At 38.9% G+C, this 19202-nt stretch overlaps 1 protein-coding gene across 4 annotated transcripts in view; it reads right to left on the bottom strand.

The window, feature by feature from the left end:
• unc5a (unc-5 netrin receptor A) overlaps positions 1–19202 on the bottom strand; it is a 308725-nt gene that overhangs the window by 78402 nt on the left and 211121 nt on the right. For all 4 annotated transcript variants that reach the window (XM_088081238.1, XM_088081237.1, XM_088081239.1 and 1 more), the window contains one exon: positions 1881–2093. In XM_088081238.1, the coding sequence (XP_087937364.1) occupies positions 1881–2093 (213 nt within the window). The remainder of the gene's footprint in view (positions 1–1880; positions 2094–19202) is intronic.

Raw genomic sequence — 19202 nt, 5'->3', positions numbered from 1 at the left:
TGAATGGGTGGTTTGAATTTGCAGATCGCTGCTGAATCACACCACATCAGTGTCATACATGTTTATGACACTGATGGCGGAGGCGGGGGATTGCTGCACAACAGAGAGAAAAACAAACAGGTCTCCAAGGTGATCGAGAAGATTTCTGAGACTGAAACCAATGTGCTTATTATGAGACTGGCAGGCTAAATCGGCTGGATGATGTGCCAAGAGCCTGATGGAGCACAGTAATCACTGGTAAATTGCAAACCTTAGTACCAGCATGAAAATACTTTACATAATGCATCTATGGAGTCGCACATGTCATGCAACAAACAGGTAAAAACACAGCTCGTCAAGTGAGCATGAAGTGAAAAAAAATCTAAAAGGAAAGTTATCATTTAAATGCAGAGCTCCCACACATTTTTACCAAACTTTTTCGTAATATTTTAACCCATTTCTATGACTTTAAAGCACTTAAATTGGGTGGACCAATCACACTACAGACATACATTATTAAACATGCACTTTCCAGGCATTTGCAGATAAACAAAATTCTAGCATTAATAGAGCAGATGGGCACAGAGGGTCACTTTACAAAATGGGCGTTGAAAAACCAAAGCTCCTATTATGCTTGGGTGGTATCTACTTTTCATAGCCTCATAATGGAATTTACCTGCATTTACAGTATATAACCATATACGTGTGCGGCAGTCCCTATGGCACACCAGTGAGTTTGCTATGTATTGCAGGCGCTCTTGCCATTTTCGTTCTACTCCATATACAACACACTCACAAAATGTCAACAAAAATTAATATTCTTACACCCATTTTCCTTAATAAACAGAGTAACACTACCAACATAAACCCTCTGAATTCATGTTTCTCTCTTTTACCGAAACTGAGACTTTCACATTACGGAAACAGTTAAGGTTTTTGTTTTCATCCACAATGAAGGTGTAAGCAGTGCTGCGCAGCTGCAGCACCTTCAGAAACGGAGACTCACAATTTTTTTCCATGACACACATGGTTTTCAGTAAAAATATACACTGAAAATTGTCTTTTGACAACTATATTAACTCCATACTATCTTTTACAACAGTTTTAATGTCTTGGACAGACTTGAGGAAGCAGCCTAAAAGTGTATCTGTTTTTCTCAATTTTTCCTGTTTCTATTTCAAAATAAAAGCCCTCTGACAACGTTCCTGTGGACAAAATTCCTTCAGTTGTTAATACAAGGCATTTTACTGTGACACATTTGCAGAACCGTGTTGTTGACAATGCAGTAACTGCATGACTTTATTAATGAGTGGACTATGTGCTTTTAATTGTGTAAATAAAGTAGTTTTAACAGTAAGCAGCTCTGCAGCGGTGCGGCAACAACAAACACCGCTACCATACACTGCTCAAGCATGCAGCATGGCCTGGGTGTAACCTCTCGGGCACGTGATGTGCACTCCATGCAAAACATCTTCATTACAGCTTCTACAATACAAAGCTAATAGAAAGATGAGGGCTGAAATTTTGATGGTATTTAAAATCAGACACCATTGGAGATTTCTAAATACCCTGGTATAGCGTAATACCATGATACAAATCAAACGTCTATACAGCTGTCAATGTAATTTGGCATTTCATTGCATTATAATTTGATAAGTTTGTATGCATTTATTTTTTGTTAACAAACTGTTTTTGTCTAACAATTGTTTAGCGACCTTGCCTGAACCTGAAAGTATGCAATACCCAAATAAATTGAAGTTGATAGCTGCATGTCCCATTATTCAGTTGATTTCAAAACATTTCCAGGCCTGGAAAACAGTTTTTCTACTTTCATAAGTTTTCCAGGAATTTGGCAACCATGGGGAACATGATGTGAACGAGAGAGATTGTTTTGCATGTACCTGTGGCAGGGTCAACAATCCGCTCAATCATGTGGTCGTCCTGGTGAACCCACTCGCCGTTGCACTTAAAGTAGATCTGCGTGGCTGGGGTGGAGCGGCAGGTCAGCGTCACCGGTTTGTTCTTCACGATGAATTCGTCCTCCGGCTCCACCAGGAAGTGAGGTAACAGGTCCGAGAAGGCTGCAGGAAGTGTTGCTGTGGCGTGCTCAGAACCTTCGGGGGAATTTTAAAAAAGAAAGATTTTAGAGGGATGCAAAAATAAAAAACACTTTCAAGTTTTCAAGCTGTCATGGATGCAGTGGACACCAAATATCTAATGCAGGGATTCAGTGTCCTTGGCGAATTGCGACTCATACATATCATGCATATGAAAAGAGGCAGAAGAAGACAGATGGGCAGACGGGGTGAAAAAGAGAGACAGGACTGTATGGAGGAGAGTTGGCAGTGACAGAGCTCAGCCTTGTGTGCTCTTGGCTGGGTCAGGAGCGGGGAGGGGGGGTTAGCAGAGTCCAAGTCTTTACTCCAGCTCTTAATCACAGCCCTTTAACATCACTGCTGATGGACCGGCGGCCATAAATCCCGTCTCAGTGACTAGGCCACTTCACACTGTGTTATACGGCTCTTCAACCAGGAGTCTAACTCTATCCACATTAAGCAAGAGGGCAAGAGGCACGGGGGTTAAAGATGACTGACAAGCTAGACAGCCAGTTAACTTAAAGCCACTTCCTATATACAGCAGAGGCCATTTTATTCCTCCGCAATCTTATAGGAGATAGCCGAGGGGCGGTACATCTCCACTGAGCGCAGATACAGGAGCTGTCCTTCAGGGGGACAATGCTGCGATATACAGCGAACTTTTACGCTCGCTGAAAAATGTCCAATACAAATGCTGAATGACACAACGGAGCCTACAGCGCACACATCCCTCCTCCATGAACACAGTCTCCCTCTCTCTAAACATATTAGCTTTGCGCGAGAGATAGCGAGGACACAGTGTGGAGTAGAAAGAGGGAAATAACCTCTTTACAACACCGACACTCAGGGGAGACCAGCAAATCCCAAAATAAAACCCCTTTAAAAGGAGTGTAATATTAATTTACTGCCCTGAATCCAATATGGTTGACAGACCAGGCATTAACAACCTTCTCCATCACTCCCTGTGCAGCAGGAGAGGATGGGAGTCCACATCTCTCATAATGAAACGGCAACACTCATGCTGACCTTTCTCTCCTCTCCTCCTCTCCTCCCTCGCCCAGCCTCCGTTCATCCTTGCAGCCTGCTGACGCCTGGGTCAGGGATAATATCACATTGCGTCATAAAACACCAATCTTTGGATAAAGACATTATCTGTCAGTCCCTCCCCCACTACACGTTATATTAATGTCTCTCTTTCTTCTCCTATTTTTCTTTTACCCCCATGTGCTGAGTTGCTAATTTATCAGGATGAGATAGTGAAGCACGCCACCGCTGCTGCCGCTGAACCCCATTAATGTTTCGTGTACATGTTTAACTCTTAATGAAAACTAAATGTTCTGTGTCCAATGAACGACATACATCACTTGCTGACACTTTCTCCCCTTTTCAGAGCACTTTTTTTTTCGTAACACATTTGCGGAGAAGAAAATGTCGTTAATATGGCAGCTCGCTATTCAGGACAACACGGCCGCCTGACATTATTTACTATGTATGTGAGTGTGTGTTTCTTGTCTCGTGGTGTTGAGGAAAAGGCCACAGTTCATCATGAATGGTGAGTATAATTGCTCTAACGGAGAGCCAAAACTTTGCTAATAAACAGCATGGGACCAGTAGGTCAGGTTGTTTGAAAGTGTGTTGGTCCTAATGACGGCGGCTCCTTCTAATGGGCCAGCTTCCAGCTTTGTGACCGCAGCCATTAGCCGGCCGGGCTGACCCCCTGTACTCCCCGCAGACACAAGACGACAGCTCACTAAAACAGTGGGCGAGCCTCACCTCACACCTGCCAGGTTAATCATCTCATAGAGGACAGGTGATGTTGAAACGGAGAGCGAAACCAAAGCCACCTGAGACGCTGACGAGTCGTTGCGAACGCCTTGATGAGCTCCTGATGCTGTTAACTCACCGCTGGCTGCTCATTTGCAGGGGTCACATTCAACGTGAACTTCCAATTTTTAATGATGTTTCCAATTTGTGTTTGTGTGTGTTTGTCACAATGGGTGGGGGGTTAGTCCTCCATTTTAGTACATGCACTTTAGGTTAATGAGGTTAAACACGTAATTTCTTTCGAGAAGTAAATTGTCATTTTATGGGAGGGCATTCTAGTCACGCACTGCTTTATATCAAACCCATAATGGAGGGCTGATGCGTAGTAAATTGGCTTAGATTATTGTCACGACACAATGTACTTCAAAGTCAACGTGCACACACACTCACACTCACACACACACACACACACACACGCATGCGCATACAGGGAGTATCAGCCACTTAACAGACTTGTTGCAGGTCAATGCACAAATCAAATAGACACACAGCAGTAGCACTATGGGTACTGCATTAGATTCCACTGAATGGGATTGGCTAACGCCGCCATTAATTGCCAAATGCATTCGAGGCCATTGCCAGAGCATTTAGTACACACACAAACAACAAACACAGGATGCTAAACGTCTCCCTTGCTGATCATTCAGCCAATGAAGATGATTTAATTGATACATCATGCTGCATGTGTTGCTGGGGCCCAGTGGCTGTTACTTAACTCTTCTGGTGCAATGTCAAACAACGGCATGAAAAGAATCCAGAAGAATTCAGACTCTTTAAAAGAAACGCATTGGGTTGTGACCTGATATTTGTCTGCAGCTGCTATTCTCTCGAGAGACGATTCAATTGACCTTAAACTGACGCACACAAACGCACGCATACACACAAGAACAACAAGGGTGCACCAGCTGTCAGTGTGCTGAGCCGTGATGTCCAGGGCAGATTTCCTGCTGCACACAGACCCCCATGCCTCATGTGTCCAGCTGACCACGTCAACTCCCAAGTCAGGGATCGAGCATGTCCATAAGAGCAGATGATGAAGTTATGATGCTTTCTAGTGTGCTTAAAATGATCTATTTATTGATACATAAATTCTGAATATTTAAAACGTTCTCGATTCTCAATTTCTGCAGTATCGATACACTGGTACCAGCTGCATTTTGTGAGTCTCCATTGTTAATGTTTACTACAGTTACCCTGCTGTTCTGTACGGCTAAGCAGGAACTCTAACAGTTTTTGGACAGAGAATGCGGTTATAATTTGAGAGGAAAATGTAATCTGAAACAATGTTGTGCATGCACAAATCTTGAAAGTATGTTTCTACTTTTGGCGTACTTTTGTGGAACAGACTGGAGGAAGACATAAAATAAAGTGAAAATATCAGACGGTTAAAAAAAATTACAGAAATGAGAGCTGGTTTATGTGATTGATTGTGTATTAATGCCTTATTGAAGAAGTATGTCATGCTAACTATTATTATTATTATCTATCTATCTATCTATCTATGTCTATCTATCTATCTATATATATATATATATATATATATATATATATATATATATATATATACAAAATACATATCATTTAATTGTATTATTTTTAAAATGTTCCAAATAAAGTATGTTCAATATTCAAAAAATAAAAGTCATTGTTGTCATGTTATAGCCTTGTTATATTTATCTTTTTATTTGAAGGTCTAGTGTGTAGGATTAAGTATTTAGTATCTAGCAGCTGACTTCTCCTGTGTGCCTTTTCTGTAGAAAGAACATAAAACAAACAACATGAAGGACTGGAAGAGGACCTGCTCCGTAAGTAGATATAAATGGCTAATTCTGAGGTAACGAAAACACGATTCTTAGTTTCAGGTGATTATAAACTAATGAAAACAGGTATATTTTATATTCCATTTCTGCCCATAGGTGTCCAAAAATCTTACACACTGGACCTTTAACTATATATATATAAAATATATAAAATAAAGTTATATTCCTGTAACTGTTGTAACTTTATATACACACACCACTGTATTTCAAAAAATAAGCAGGATTAGATTTTCACAAGTGTTGCAATTTTGTAAACGTCTTTTATTACCGCCTATCATCAATATTTCATAATGATTTTTAACTCTGATGTCACTCTTCAGGAGCAGGTATCTTTTTTGTATATACACAAATATCAAGTCTCATTTTGAAATGAATTTGTTCATATTTCTCCTCTGCTCATGTCAGCGTGCCCCATACTGTCGACTTGCTTTATCGCCATTTGTAGAATAAGCATTTATTTTTTAATTTCACTCCTTATTATCTACTTGGAGAACAGAATTGCTGAATGCACCGCAGTATAAGGATGTCAGCAGGGAGAAAAACCATAGCTGGAGAGAAAATAACCCTCTTTTGTGTTTCTCCCTCATGGTACCAACACATCGTGTGCCCTTTGGAGCCAATTACATTTTTTTTTTTTTTACAACGTCATGTCCCCGAAGGAAAGCATCATTGAGCAATCACTGGGCATAATTTACATCACAGTGATGAACAGCAGCTATAACAAGTGTTTTATGACACCATCAGCACCTTACAATGTCCTCTGAAATTAATTCAATTAAAATCACCGTCCAGAATATTAAGCCATTTCATGTTTAGCTTCCATTAACAACAAAGCTGAGATCAAATTTGTCACAACCACTTTGTTGGCTGATGTTTTTCTTCTGAGTGCTCAAGTGGCTTTCGGGATGCTTTTATACCACTGAGTGTCTTTATTTGGTATTCACAATAAATATAAATGTTTATTAGGGTTCTGGGAACGGGAGCGTTGTTCATGTATGGTTACTTTCAGTGAGCTCCACAAAACATTCATGTCGGCAGTGCAGTGATCAAACACAGAGAAAGGAGCAGAAATGAGATATGTAAGAAAAAACATCTAACATCATATATAATCTGGAGCACGGCTGACTGATGTATGTTTGTCCCCAGATGACAAATATTTACTCCTCCACATGTCTGGGATTCAGGATAAATTTTTCTATGAGACAACCATGCCTCAACAAGCACTCCTTCAACCATACACACTCTGTCAAACACACGCTCTCCTGTATACGCACATACGTGTAGTTGAAACACACACAAGAAGCTAAAAAACATGCGCACGTACGCAAAACAGACTGCAAGTATGCAATAAAAAGAAAAAGCTGCTCACAAACAGCTTTGTCTTCCTCTCGATCAATGAGAGACACAGAATTATGCATGCAAACCAAAAATGCAGGTTTACCATACGATGTCCCTGCTTATTAAAATCGGTCTGGAAAGCAATCAATCACCGGCAGCGGAAAATACACACAGGAGACAGGCTCAGATGCATTAAATAAACATGTAGGAGAGATGGCACCCATGGCAACCCAAACTTCATCACATCACGTTTGCATCACTGGCGAAGGATACAGAGAGGCTTAAGGAAAAAAAAATACAGGGAATGAAGGACAGAAGGCGAGGTGGGGGCTGGGAGGATGGGAGGTGAGTAAGTAAATCAGTCTCACACATGCCGCACATGACGTTATTACAATCTTCTCCCATTTAAATGGATAGAAAATTGGCTGCTAAGCATGTACACTGATGCACGGCTGTACATCTGTGTGCATATATTAATTCGGGATACTAATAACGCTCTGCCTACACTGTTCCCTGATGAGAATATTTCCATGAGAGATGCGTTCCTGAAGCTCAGGTCACGTCGTCAACTTTGAGAATTGCCATCAAACGCCGGCGACATAAATCATCCAAACTCAAAACAGGCAGCACTTTGAATGATTAAATGCTGTTTTTTTTGAGTGATGTCGTTAAACAAAAGGGAAAAAAAAGTTAGAGCTGTTAGTTGTGTAAACACGGTGCATAGCAACACCATTAATGAGCCATACACCTTTGAACAGCAGCGAACACATCTGCTGATTCCGGTTTGTTGATTTTTATTTATTAATTTTTGCCCGTCATCTATTTGAAGCAACTTTGTGCCATCTACCTTTGCCACCAGTGCTGACACTCCCTGACACCATCGCTTCGCTCGTCTTTCAAGGCAACGCTGTCTTGAAAGGCGCGTTTTGCCTTGAAACCTATGAGACTGTTTTAAGCTCCTGTCAAGGTAAAAGATCTGACATTTTGAGAACTGTGCTTAAGTTGACAGAGGCTATGTGTCTGTGAGTGTATTTGTCTGTGCAAATGTGCATGTTTGTGCAAATGTGTGTGAGTAAATGGCTGAAAGTGATGTTTAACAAGATCAACAGCTGGGAGACGGAATTTGTGTACATAACAGCGAGAGCGCTAACACGAGATTCAAAGTGTTATACGATCAGACCTGTGATTCAGAAAACCACATTCCTATTCTTAGAAGCATCATTAACACTATGTGGACTATGATTCTCCAGATTGGGAGAAATAGTGATATTCACCAGTCAAGTGCCACAGCTGATGCTTTGTCTTTATTCATTTCCAGATGTTTCCATGGACAATCCAGTTTCACGGCTGAATCAGCCTCTAAAACTGTCAGTTTCCTAAAGCCAAAGTTTAGTCACTGGCAGCTAAACTCTTTATCCTGCACTGCACATTTTAGTGACTAGTTTGGGTATTTTTTCTCAAGTTGCATGCTGCTTGTGCTGACCTCTTTCATTACAATTTTTTAGGGCCTTCCAAATTAAGTATAAGAGATTTTAACCTCTTATGAAGAATAAACTCTTGATTACGGCCTCATATTAAATAACATCTCCTTAAGAGATGAAGAGCAGAGTTTAAATCGAAAATGCATGATTCAAAACCCAGAGCGTGGCAAAGATCAAGCTGCATTATCAGTTTAATGTGCTCCTTTTTGAGTGGTTAAGAGTCTAAAAAAAATTAACTTTTCTTCAAACCAGAATAATATAGGCAAAGGATGAATGATTTATAAACTCGCATAACCATTTCTGACCATTTCTGCTTTGTAAAGCTTCAGTTTAGCTATTTAATGTTTAGCACCCTCAGTGGATAAGGTCACTACAACTAAGAAATATATTTAAAAAAAAAGAAAAAAGCAAAAAAAAAAAATCAAAGATCACTCTGCAAACGCCCTTAAAATTGAATTCAAGAAGCTACAGACTGTTTTAAGAAATTCACAAAGCACAGCAAAGCCTCTGCAGACATAAGAAACACTTGATAGATTTAGCTCATTTTAGAGGTAGATTCAAAAAAACAAAAAAAAAAACCCAAAAAAAAAAGTCGGGGTGTAAATGTGCTCAGATTCTTCAAAGCTTAACCTGTTTGGCGGTTCAGTGCATGTTCTTCCAAAAGAGTCACAGAGATTTAAACACATTTTGACTTAATAACTACACGCAATCCTCAAAGGAACTGAAGGCATCCTGAGCTGTCAGGAGGGGCAGACACAGTCCCAGTCTTTGCCATCCGAGGCACGCACACACATGCTCATGGATTTGTCGTCCCCGTACGCTTAGCTGGAAACGAGGTTATCCAGACGCAAGTTGATTACAGAACTCGGCGCAGGCATGGGAAGAAACAGAAAAAACGCAGACGGAGAGGGAAAGGAGGCATTCTTAAATCTTTGAAATGGATGTTAGGAAATAATGGGAGGAAGGAGGAAGGAAAAGACAAGAGACAATTTAGATTACCAAGTTAATCCTTTAATTACCGGATATGCCTCGAGCTAAAATGAGAGGTTTCACGCACTGCATTGTACAAGAATTCCAACTGCAGAAAGCGAGGCAGACTGCCATGATGATCAAGAGCCATAAACCTTAAAATAATGGAATGTCAGTATCGCTGGTAATCTATATTGTTTATGATGCTGGAAAAACTGAACACTGCAAATTGCAATTGTTACTCTGAAAGCTTTACAATTAGATAAAAGAAATTTTTCTTTTAGCTGGGCTCGCAGCACACAATATGCCAAATGTCCACACACAAAATACACCAGTTCAGAGACCGTCCAAAAAAAAAACAAAACAGGTTCAATCTGGCAAAATGACAAACCAGCAGAGTAACTGCTGATATCGGCAGAAGTTATTCAGTCTGTTCCAAAGGCTTTTGACACAAAGCGTTGTAAACGTGAGGCCCCCTGCGACACTTGTCAACCTGCCTATTCCTTCCTCCTCCTCCTCCTCCTCCTCCTCCTCCTCCTCGTCTCATCACTTACCCTTCTCCCAGTGAAGATCTGGGTGGAAAGAAATGGGAGATGATGACTCGCGCTATCTAATTAGTGTGACGGAGCATGGAGGCTCCTCTGCATCAGACAGAGAATTAGAACACAACACCAAGATATGATCCATAACAAGGCGGAGATAAAGCATCACCTGTTCAACTCTAATTACTGTAACAGTATGCCAGCACCAACTTTCCAAATTAACAAGCCACCAGCACTTACTGTAGCAGGGACACATCTTGCCACCTGGTTCTAAAACACTTTTGTGTAAAGATAAGGTAAACACATGCTTAAGTAGAGTTTTCGCTGGCCGCAGTTATACTAAACTTTTTTTTAAATAGTAGCGAAACGAGCCATGGTTGTTAACAAGTTAGTTATCCCCACTAAACTCATTTACACATTGAGATCACAATGTGGGCAGAATTGAAATAATGAATAATACAGGAGAAGCATATATATGAATAATGCTTAATATTACAAGGTTTAAATGACATACCATTTTTCAGATAATATATTCAGATAGAGATCACAAATGAATACAAGAAACATAAATGTGTTTACAGTTTACATTAAACATCTTAGTTAGCATGTTAATATTGGCTAATTAACATGAAATGCAAAGTACGGTTGAGGCTCGTAGAGCTGTTTATTGGCAACAATCTGGGGATATGATATGCATCATATTACCAGTCAGTATATTGTGATACATTGCAATATTGTAAGCAAGATTATGTGTTGCTATTTTTTAAATTTTAGTTTTAGGAAAACTGTCGCGGAATAAAGAATACATAAAGATATGCATTCTAAAGGTTTTCTTTTACTTAGGGCTGAAGCAATATGAAGAAAATCAAATATCACAATATTTTTTGATCAAATACCTTGATATTGCGACAACATGGTAGGGTTGACTATTGGTACTTTCACAATATTTACAAAATGAGATTTTTGATAATTAATCATGTGGATATAATAACTAAGTGGGAAAATAAAATAAAAGCTAGTGTAAAGCTCAGAATATTACATCAGTTTGCTGAAAAGGAAACTTTTACAACCAAGACTACGATATTTTATGTCCAAAATCTAAGATGACATCTAGTCTCATATCACAACAGCAATATAATATTTATTTATTGCCCAGCCCCCTTAATTAACATTTATCCCTATCAGTAAAAAAAAAGAAAGTGTTTGCAGTGCTTGCAGGACTCTAGCTAAAAAAATTAAGAAAATAAAAAACTGGAACAAGTAATCTATAGAGTTTTTGAGAATTGATACCCAAGTGTATCTATATTTTCTTACACCCCCAAATCGATGGAAATGGCATTAGTTTTGAGTAGTGCTGTCACAATACTGGAATGTCTAGCTTCGATGCAATGCCTAGAAAAACTGATATTTGATACCATTTTCAGTACCATAGGGAAAAACTGACATTTAGGGAAACAATTTATTTTTTAATAAAAAGATAAATATAACAAAACTATAAAATGACAATCATCACTTTTCTTTTCTTGGTTAGCGGCAGATAACAGCAGAACGACTCTGGTAAACATTACCAGTAAGAGAGAAGAAATAGAACCTGGTACTTGTGTATTGACAATGCAGGAAATTAGTATTGAAATAATAGTTTTGAGGGTATAAATCACATTTTTTAATCAGTGATGGTAATAGAGGAAAAGTCAGGGTATAAACAAAGCATCAATTCTCTGTACAAAATTTCATGACAAGCCATCTAACAGTACATATTTCACTCTGGACCAAATAGGTGGTCCTACTAACCGGATATTGCCATGCCTTGAACCCTGCCATGGATAAAAATTGGTTTTGCTCACTTAATGAGCCCGAGAAACACAATACATATGTCACCTGTAACATGTTTCATATTCCAGCTGTGAGAAATGGAGACATGTGGCTGCATTATTATCAAAACACTAAAGTGTTAACCACAATGTTGCATGTTCACAAGTGGCTGAAGCCTCAGATCCAGAGGCTCTGAACATGAGGGAGAAATATAAGAGGGAATTATATAGATAAGTGTGAACCTGACTGGAAATAAAAGACAGAGCTGGTTATCTGATATGACTCACCCTGCATAGCCAACCACAGCACATTTGAACTCCATGTGTTTTTAAGGTATCAGTTGAAGGCAGCGAGGAGAGGGGGGAACTCATTTCAACCTGAACAGCTTTGTGATTACTCTTTCCATTTTTATATATTTATTTATTTGGCTCCTTCCAGCCCTCCTGACCAAAAGCAGAGACACAGTGGTGTGTGTGATTTAGCAATGCATGAATACAAATCGGTTTTGGAAGAAGCACAGCTTTCATTACTCGAAACACACCTCCTCCTCTATTTCAGGTTAATCTACCTCAAAAAAATGAATTACAGTTTTCTTAACCCATTTGCGAAAGTAAAATTACATACGAAGCACTAACTCCAGAATGAGATGAAGCCCTGTGTGTGTGACAGCAGCCACATGGTACAATCACACCAGCTAATGTTAAAACAACAACAACACTGATCCGGATAATGTCCCGTCAAAATCCCAGTGATGGCAGTTGGTTCAACAGCTTAGCCTCCTCACTGAGAATGACTCATGTTACTTGCCCTTTATCTGTGCATTGGTAATCACTCCTGTAATATGTACATGACTTCTCACCTAGTCGGGTACTTAGAGTATACGTGATGAAAATTAAATAGTACCCTTAAAACGTCGAACCCTGTAAACCAATAAGTGAATACTAACAACAATTATGATGCAGGCCAATGTGCAGTCAATGAGGTGAAAATAAAATAAACAGCACACCAGACTTAAAAAGAAAAAAAAAGGTAACAGGATAAGAGGAAGCCCAGCTGCTCACAAAGCAGCCCCTAATAAAATAACCTCTTCCTAAAATGGAGCTGATGCTGCTACTTGTTTTTTCTCCCAGACAGTCCAATTTCTTTTGCTTTAACAACATTGAAGCTGGTATAAAAGAGGGAAAAGGAAGAGACGGTGCCACACTTGAGCACGGTGCTTGTTCTGCCTTAACCCTGCAGATCAGATGTAATGTTATAGGCTTTAAGCTACTTTAGACTCTGACTGCTGATGCCTACACAATGTAATTCCCCACACCTGTGACAGACAACTCCTAGCGCTTTGTCTCCAGGAAGTAAATGTATTATTTTACCTCATCAGTTTCTTTTTAAGAGATACTTAAAAAAAAGTGCTCAACGATAAATAGCATGTCGGTGGGTTTATAATGTTTTAATGCAGAAAATCTGGAGGGAAATTAAGGACAATAAGAAACTGTGATTAGCAGGAGGAGCAATAGAATTTAGTCAGTCACAGATTTACTGTTTATTTCCCAATGGTGAAAGTGTGCTTAAAGGATAACCCTGATGATATTCTATAATTGTTAACAATTCCCGAAAAAGACCCAAACCAACAATGCGTCTCAATATTTTCCGCTGCGTCTCTGTGATGAGGCAATTTATTCTGACTGAAGAAGTACATCTTAAAATTAGCGCAGGGCAAAATATCAGTATTATATCAATATTGTTACATAGGACTAGATATCACCTTAGATTTTGGATATCATCATATTGTAAGTGTTGTTTTTTCTGGGTTTTAAAGGCTGCTTTACACTACAGTGATGTAATTTTCTAAACTTGCCAGATCTGCCTTTCCCCATTTTGTTATTATATCCACATTACTGATGATTATTTATCACAAAATCTTATTGTGTATATATTTTGTGACAGCTCAAATAATCAACCCCACAATATCATCACAAAAAGGAATTTGGTCTAAAATATCTTCTTTGATTTTCTGAAATTCAGCCCAACTTTTTACACAGGACACAAACATAAGATTTTATTTTCTATAAAACCTAAACTGTTTACTAAAACATCTGTGCACTGTAGTTTTAGGCCAACATTCTTCAACAGGAATTCATAGTTTATTTATAGGGGACTATTTTCAGCTGCGTATGAGTACACATTTTAGTGCTCTACAAAATATTTATGTCTCCAGGACAATGTATGTGGAATTGACTCTAAATAAATTACAGTGCACATGTTCATGATAATGTGGGAGCCAGTGTGTGGCTCAATGATTCTTTTAAATATTTTTGGACAACATGGGAGCTCCATAGCGTAGAGGAATGAGCTTCAGTATATTATACGACAAGTAGTTCCGACCAAGCAATGATATCGGACATTAAGAACGCACTCAAATCTGCAAAACAGCACACCTGCCTCACCACTAAGATGGTTACTTCGCCGTTTCTGTATCATCCAGGAGACATAACATTATTACTGCAATAATGCAAGTAGGGGGCAGTAGCACATGTAACATCACTGCCACCACATTGATTACTTAAAGTAAGTACTTGTAAATACAGCTGAACAAATGAAAAGTAACAGCCACCACACTAATGCAGTAAACTATAAACTAACACAAAGATAAAATTAATCAGCATAAACTACCATGTTCTGCAGATATGTATAAACACTGACAAAAAAAGTGACATTTGTGATACCTTCACCGTGACAAAACTGAGCAGTGTATTTATTTTGTTTGGGAAACCCCACAATCTCTTTAAAGTGCATGCACAAGTTGGCCACATTTCATTTCATATAGGATTCTACTGACATGAGTGTTTTCCAGGAATTAGTCAGACTTCGCCAATTTCCATGGAAACAGAGATAACAGTCACAAATAGCATTTTATTTTAAGGGCTGATTGCCCCAGAACATGAATACAATTTTATTATACATTTTTATTTTGCTGGTAACATTTTTATAATTGCAATATTACACTCGAGGGTGTATTTCAACGTCATTTGAACACTTTAGTTTCATTTTTAAAGCACACCCTCTTCTGTAACATTGCTTAATTTGACTTTCAGGGTTGGGGTGTAATGGAATACCGGCAATATCCATATGTATTTAAAAAACAAAATTTGAATTACTATTTTCCGTTACCGTTTAAATTGGTGGTATTCTGAATACAGCTAGTCTTTCAAAATAGATTACTTAAACTGATTATTTTATTTGTTTTGTTGTATTTGCTCGAACACTTTGTCCTAACTGAGTGCAACATGATTAAGTGTCAGTTTAATTACATTGTTTTCTGTTGAAATGTTCCAGCTCGCTGTGAGTGAGGCAGCACTGCTGTTTTGAGCTGAGCTTTTTTCTACACCCTATTTTTTCTATTTCTGTCGCTCAGTTTGGAAGCTCTACAATAGACAAAAAAAAAACAAAACTGATTTGCGACATTGAAATGTGGATTTATCTACACAGCACCTCCTCTTTTAACTACAATATCCTAAATAAGGTGAAAGTTGACTGGAGGGCGCTTGCCAGGGAGCTGAACATTCTAGTAAATGACCATCGCTAATAGCTGTTGGCAATGTTGTGTGTCGTTTCCAGTGAACATCACAATTTAAAATGTGTGTTTTCTATTTAAAAAGTACAAACATAGAAAGAAAGCAATTACTCGGCCATCATTTAAGTGGCCACATCTCCAGTCGAGCGCACAGCTGATAGGTAGCTTACATGGTTTGTTTACATGATGTAACAGAAGTGCATATATAAAGGATTAAATGTTGAGAGAAAGGACGCTCGCTTGCTCATCGGACATTGTGTAAAATTCATACGAGGCACGCAAAAAAAAAAGTGTGTGCAGTGCACCCGCTGACAGTGGCAGAGGAGATGCAGCAAAGACACTGTCAGGAATGTTTTTTAGTCACTGAAATATAAGACCAAGACAAATCTGTAAGTAACCTGAAGTATTTAGAATATGTTACTTAGGTTTGAGTACTCATGGAATATGTTACAATTCACATTTTCAGACATGTATTCAACAAATTTTGGTAGAATACGCTTTAAAAGTAACACTCCCAACACCGCCAGCTTTGGATAAAAAGACAATACTTGTTAGCAGCAAAATATGGTTGGTTGTAGTCTTTTAATGGGATTTGTTAACAATAAGCAAATTCTGAAGTACCATCTTGCTTACTCTTTAAAGGTAGTGTGTAGGAGCATCTCTGAAAGTTCCCCTGTGAGCCAAGCATGCAGTACAGGGGTGTCCAAACTTTTTTGAATGGGGGCCAAATTACAAAATGTGAATATACCTGGGGGCCAGCTTGTTCTCGCATCAAATGGGTAACAAAATAAAAAAGTAACAAACAAACAAGACAACAACAACTATTTATCTTTCAGGGAAAAAGTATTCACCTTTCCACTGCAACTGAAAGCAGGTGTCCTCTCTGTCCACTTTACATTTCTATACTGTAGCCATGTCTGGGACATAGCAGAAAACGTCTGCTGTTAGATAATAATAATAGATAATTCCATTTGCTTTTTGTCTGTTTATGAAAACACATTATTTCCTCCTTGGTGCATGTATAGAAGCTGCATTATAGTCCTGCCATTGTGAGGTGAAGGGAAAAAGTGCAAAGTGATCATGCTTGATTAACCAATATTGTGTGGTGGCCCATAGTATATTCTGAAAGTCAAGCCAAGAGCTGCTTAAAATTGGTCCGAGGGGCCAAGAGGGTGGACTTTGGAAATACCTGACGCAGGAGAATTATGGTTGCTAACACAAAAACACGAATGGCCCTACTTTGAGACACTGTTTGGTTTGGTTATTGTAGAAACAACATGGTGAACCTCCATGGAAAAGGATCCACCCAGTACGTAAATATAAAAGGCTTATTCTAAGGTAAGACAAACTCCAGGATTAATTTTTCAGGTCATTAAACACTAAAAAAACATTTATGAAAATTATATATTGCTTTTGACAAAAAAAATCCCATAAATCCTACATATTGGGCCTTAAAATTCGTTAGTGAAACTACAAATACAACAGTTCATTATCAGAGGTAAACATACAATAAAAAAAATATGTCAAAGGTACAAAAAATCATTCTGAACTACGGTCCTTTTCATGATGTTAAATTATTTATATAACATGTAAACTCTTGCAATGCATTATATTTACACACACACACACACACACACATATATATATATATATATAAAATATATAAAATCTTAATTAAAACAATGATTCTCTTGGAAATGAGAATGACAGTGTGGCGTCTCCAACAATGGAGATACTGAAATACTCAGCAAAGCGCCAGTACATCAAAATCACCCCACTACTTGAGTAGTATGCAGTTACTTTCCGGCTCTCTCGGGGACACGAGGCTGCGTGTGTGTGAGGCAGATAAGCAGCACACAGGGATCCTCCTCCTGGGCTGTTACAGCAACTGATGATCTTCTGACAGATGATGTGATGAGGTGGGACAGCGCCGCTACGCTGCTAATAACACCTCACCACAAATAAGGGCTGAAGACATGCACCGTCTGATAACAAGGGAGCTGCTCTCATTGTTCAGGAGGTGCTGTGAATTTTAATCTTCATCTCTCTTGTTATTTTCTACTCTGCACTCTTATCTTATTTTTTTTAATGATTTTGAGATTTTAAATTGAGAAGTGGACATGTAAAATGATAAATCAGGTCCACACAATGGTATGATATTTTGACACGTTTGCCTCTTGTGACCCGACTGAAGATGATAAAAATAAAATGCTGCAGTTCTGTGGAAAATTTGGCTTGTGCAGAGGCTGAAATTGAAAATTATTTAATTAAAAATTTTTATGCAGTATGCTAAATATGGAAGGATGTATTAACATTCCAAAAGTTTACTCAGAAATAGACAAACTACAATTACAGCAGTGTAAAGCAGGTGACTGTGATGCCACCCACAGTTAAATCTGTTCTACAGGCTGTGCCTTTCTGCTACAGCCAATAAAATCCACCTGAAAAAAAAAAAAAATCACCATAAATGTGTTTTTCTGGACGATAAGCAGTTCAGTACTCCCATTTCGGTTGTAAATGTATTGTTTTCAAGTCGCTGTCAGTACAACAAAGTTGTCAGTGCAGTTGTAACACAGAGGCCAAGCAGCAGTAGGCTCATCTGACACCGCGGGAAATTGAATTTATCGACACAATGGTCAGCTTTTTCTCGTCTCCCCACTCACATTTGCAGTTGGGTTACGGCTTTATGCACAATACACAAATTTTTCAAGCTGTCCTTGAGATCTTCCCATTGAGACTTGTGCCTTTCAATCTGCCATCTGTGTATATAGTGTACACTAAGAAAAAAACCCACTGAGGACAAATTCAGTGCGTTTGCTTTGTTATTATAGCGTACATGTTGAGCACAGTAGACCTTTCTCCTGAGTTCCCTCAACAATGGCAACAATAGCTGGTCTGGGTTTTTCCTACTCCCTGCTTTTCCGAATCCATAAAGAGCCTTCATGGCCATGCTCTACATTACAGGGACAGAAATGGCTTCAACATCCACCTCAATAATGTGCATGAACAATAGCAAAGCATTAGGTGACTGGAAATAAATATCTGAAAAGAGGCACTTTTCTCCAGCAAAATATACCAATAGAATTCAAGCTAGTGGAGACATCTTATCAGGGCTGTCAACCAATGCGTAATAAAGTGTAAAAAAATAGGGGGGAAGTGCTTTAATGGCAAAAAAGATCATTATCTAAATTAATAAGAACATTTTTTATAAATTGAGTCAGCATGTCACCTTGTTCTCCCTTGTATGCCATATAGAAAATAGAGTCCTTACAATGAACTTTAATTAGGGCTTTTCTTGTTTGACTGTAAAACTAGCATGGAAATGGGAGTCTCAAACTATAGGCTGACTCGGAGAGCATTTGAATGTCATTTGGATAATGGAGTGGTGCTCAAGGTATTTTTGAGGAGCTGCTTTGAAATGCAAGGCAGGTGACGACTCTGACAGGCTGTGTGCCAAGGAACCACCCTGTGAATTTGGTTTTAAATACCAGTTCAGAATTTGAAAAGGGGAAATGTTAGGGTAAATTTAGCATGACAGGCCTTATTTCACTTTAAGATACTCTCTGTCTAAATAATGGGCCACTTCAGCCCATGCTGCAGGACATTGTTTGGCTTCCAGGTAACCGCCTACCCACACATTAGAGACTACGTGGGCAGACCACTGCCAGTCTTTGTAAGTGGAGCAGGAGTGAAGACAGGATTCAAGACAGTGAGGAAATGAAAACAGACTAAACTAAAATATGGGCCAACAATCCTGCAAAGTTGTTTTT

Source organism: Plectropomus leopardus, chromosome 8 (genome assembly GCF_026936395.1).
Source record: "Plectropomus leopardus strain MGB_pleo_1.0 chromosome 8, ASM2693639v1, whole genome shotgun sequence".
NCBI classification, from domain to species: Eukaryota; Metazoa; Chordata; class Actinopteri; order Perciformes; family Serranidae; genus Plectropomus; species Plectropomus leopardus.
The sequence above is the reverse complement of the archived record's forward strand: the minus strand, read 5'-3'. Positions and strand labels throughout refer to the sequence as shown.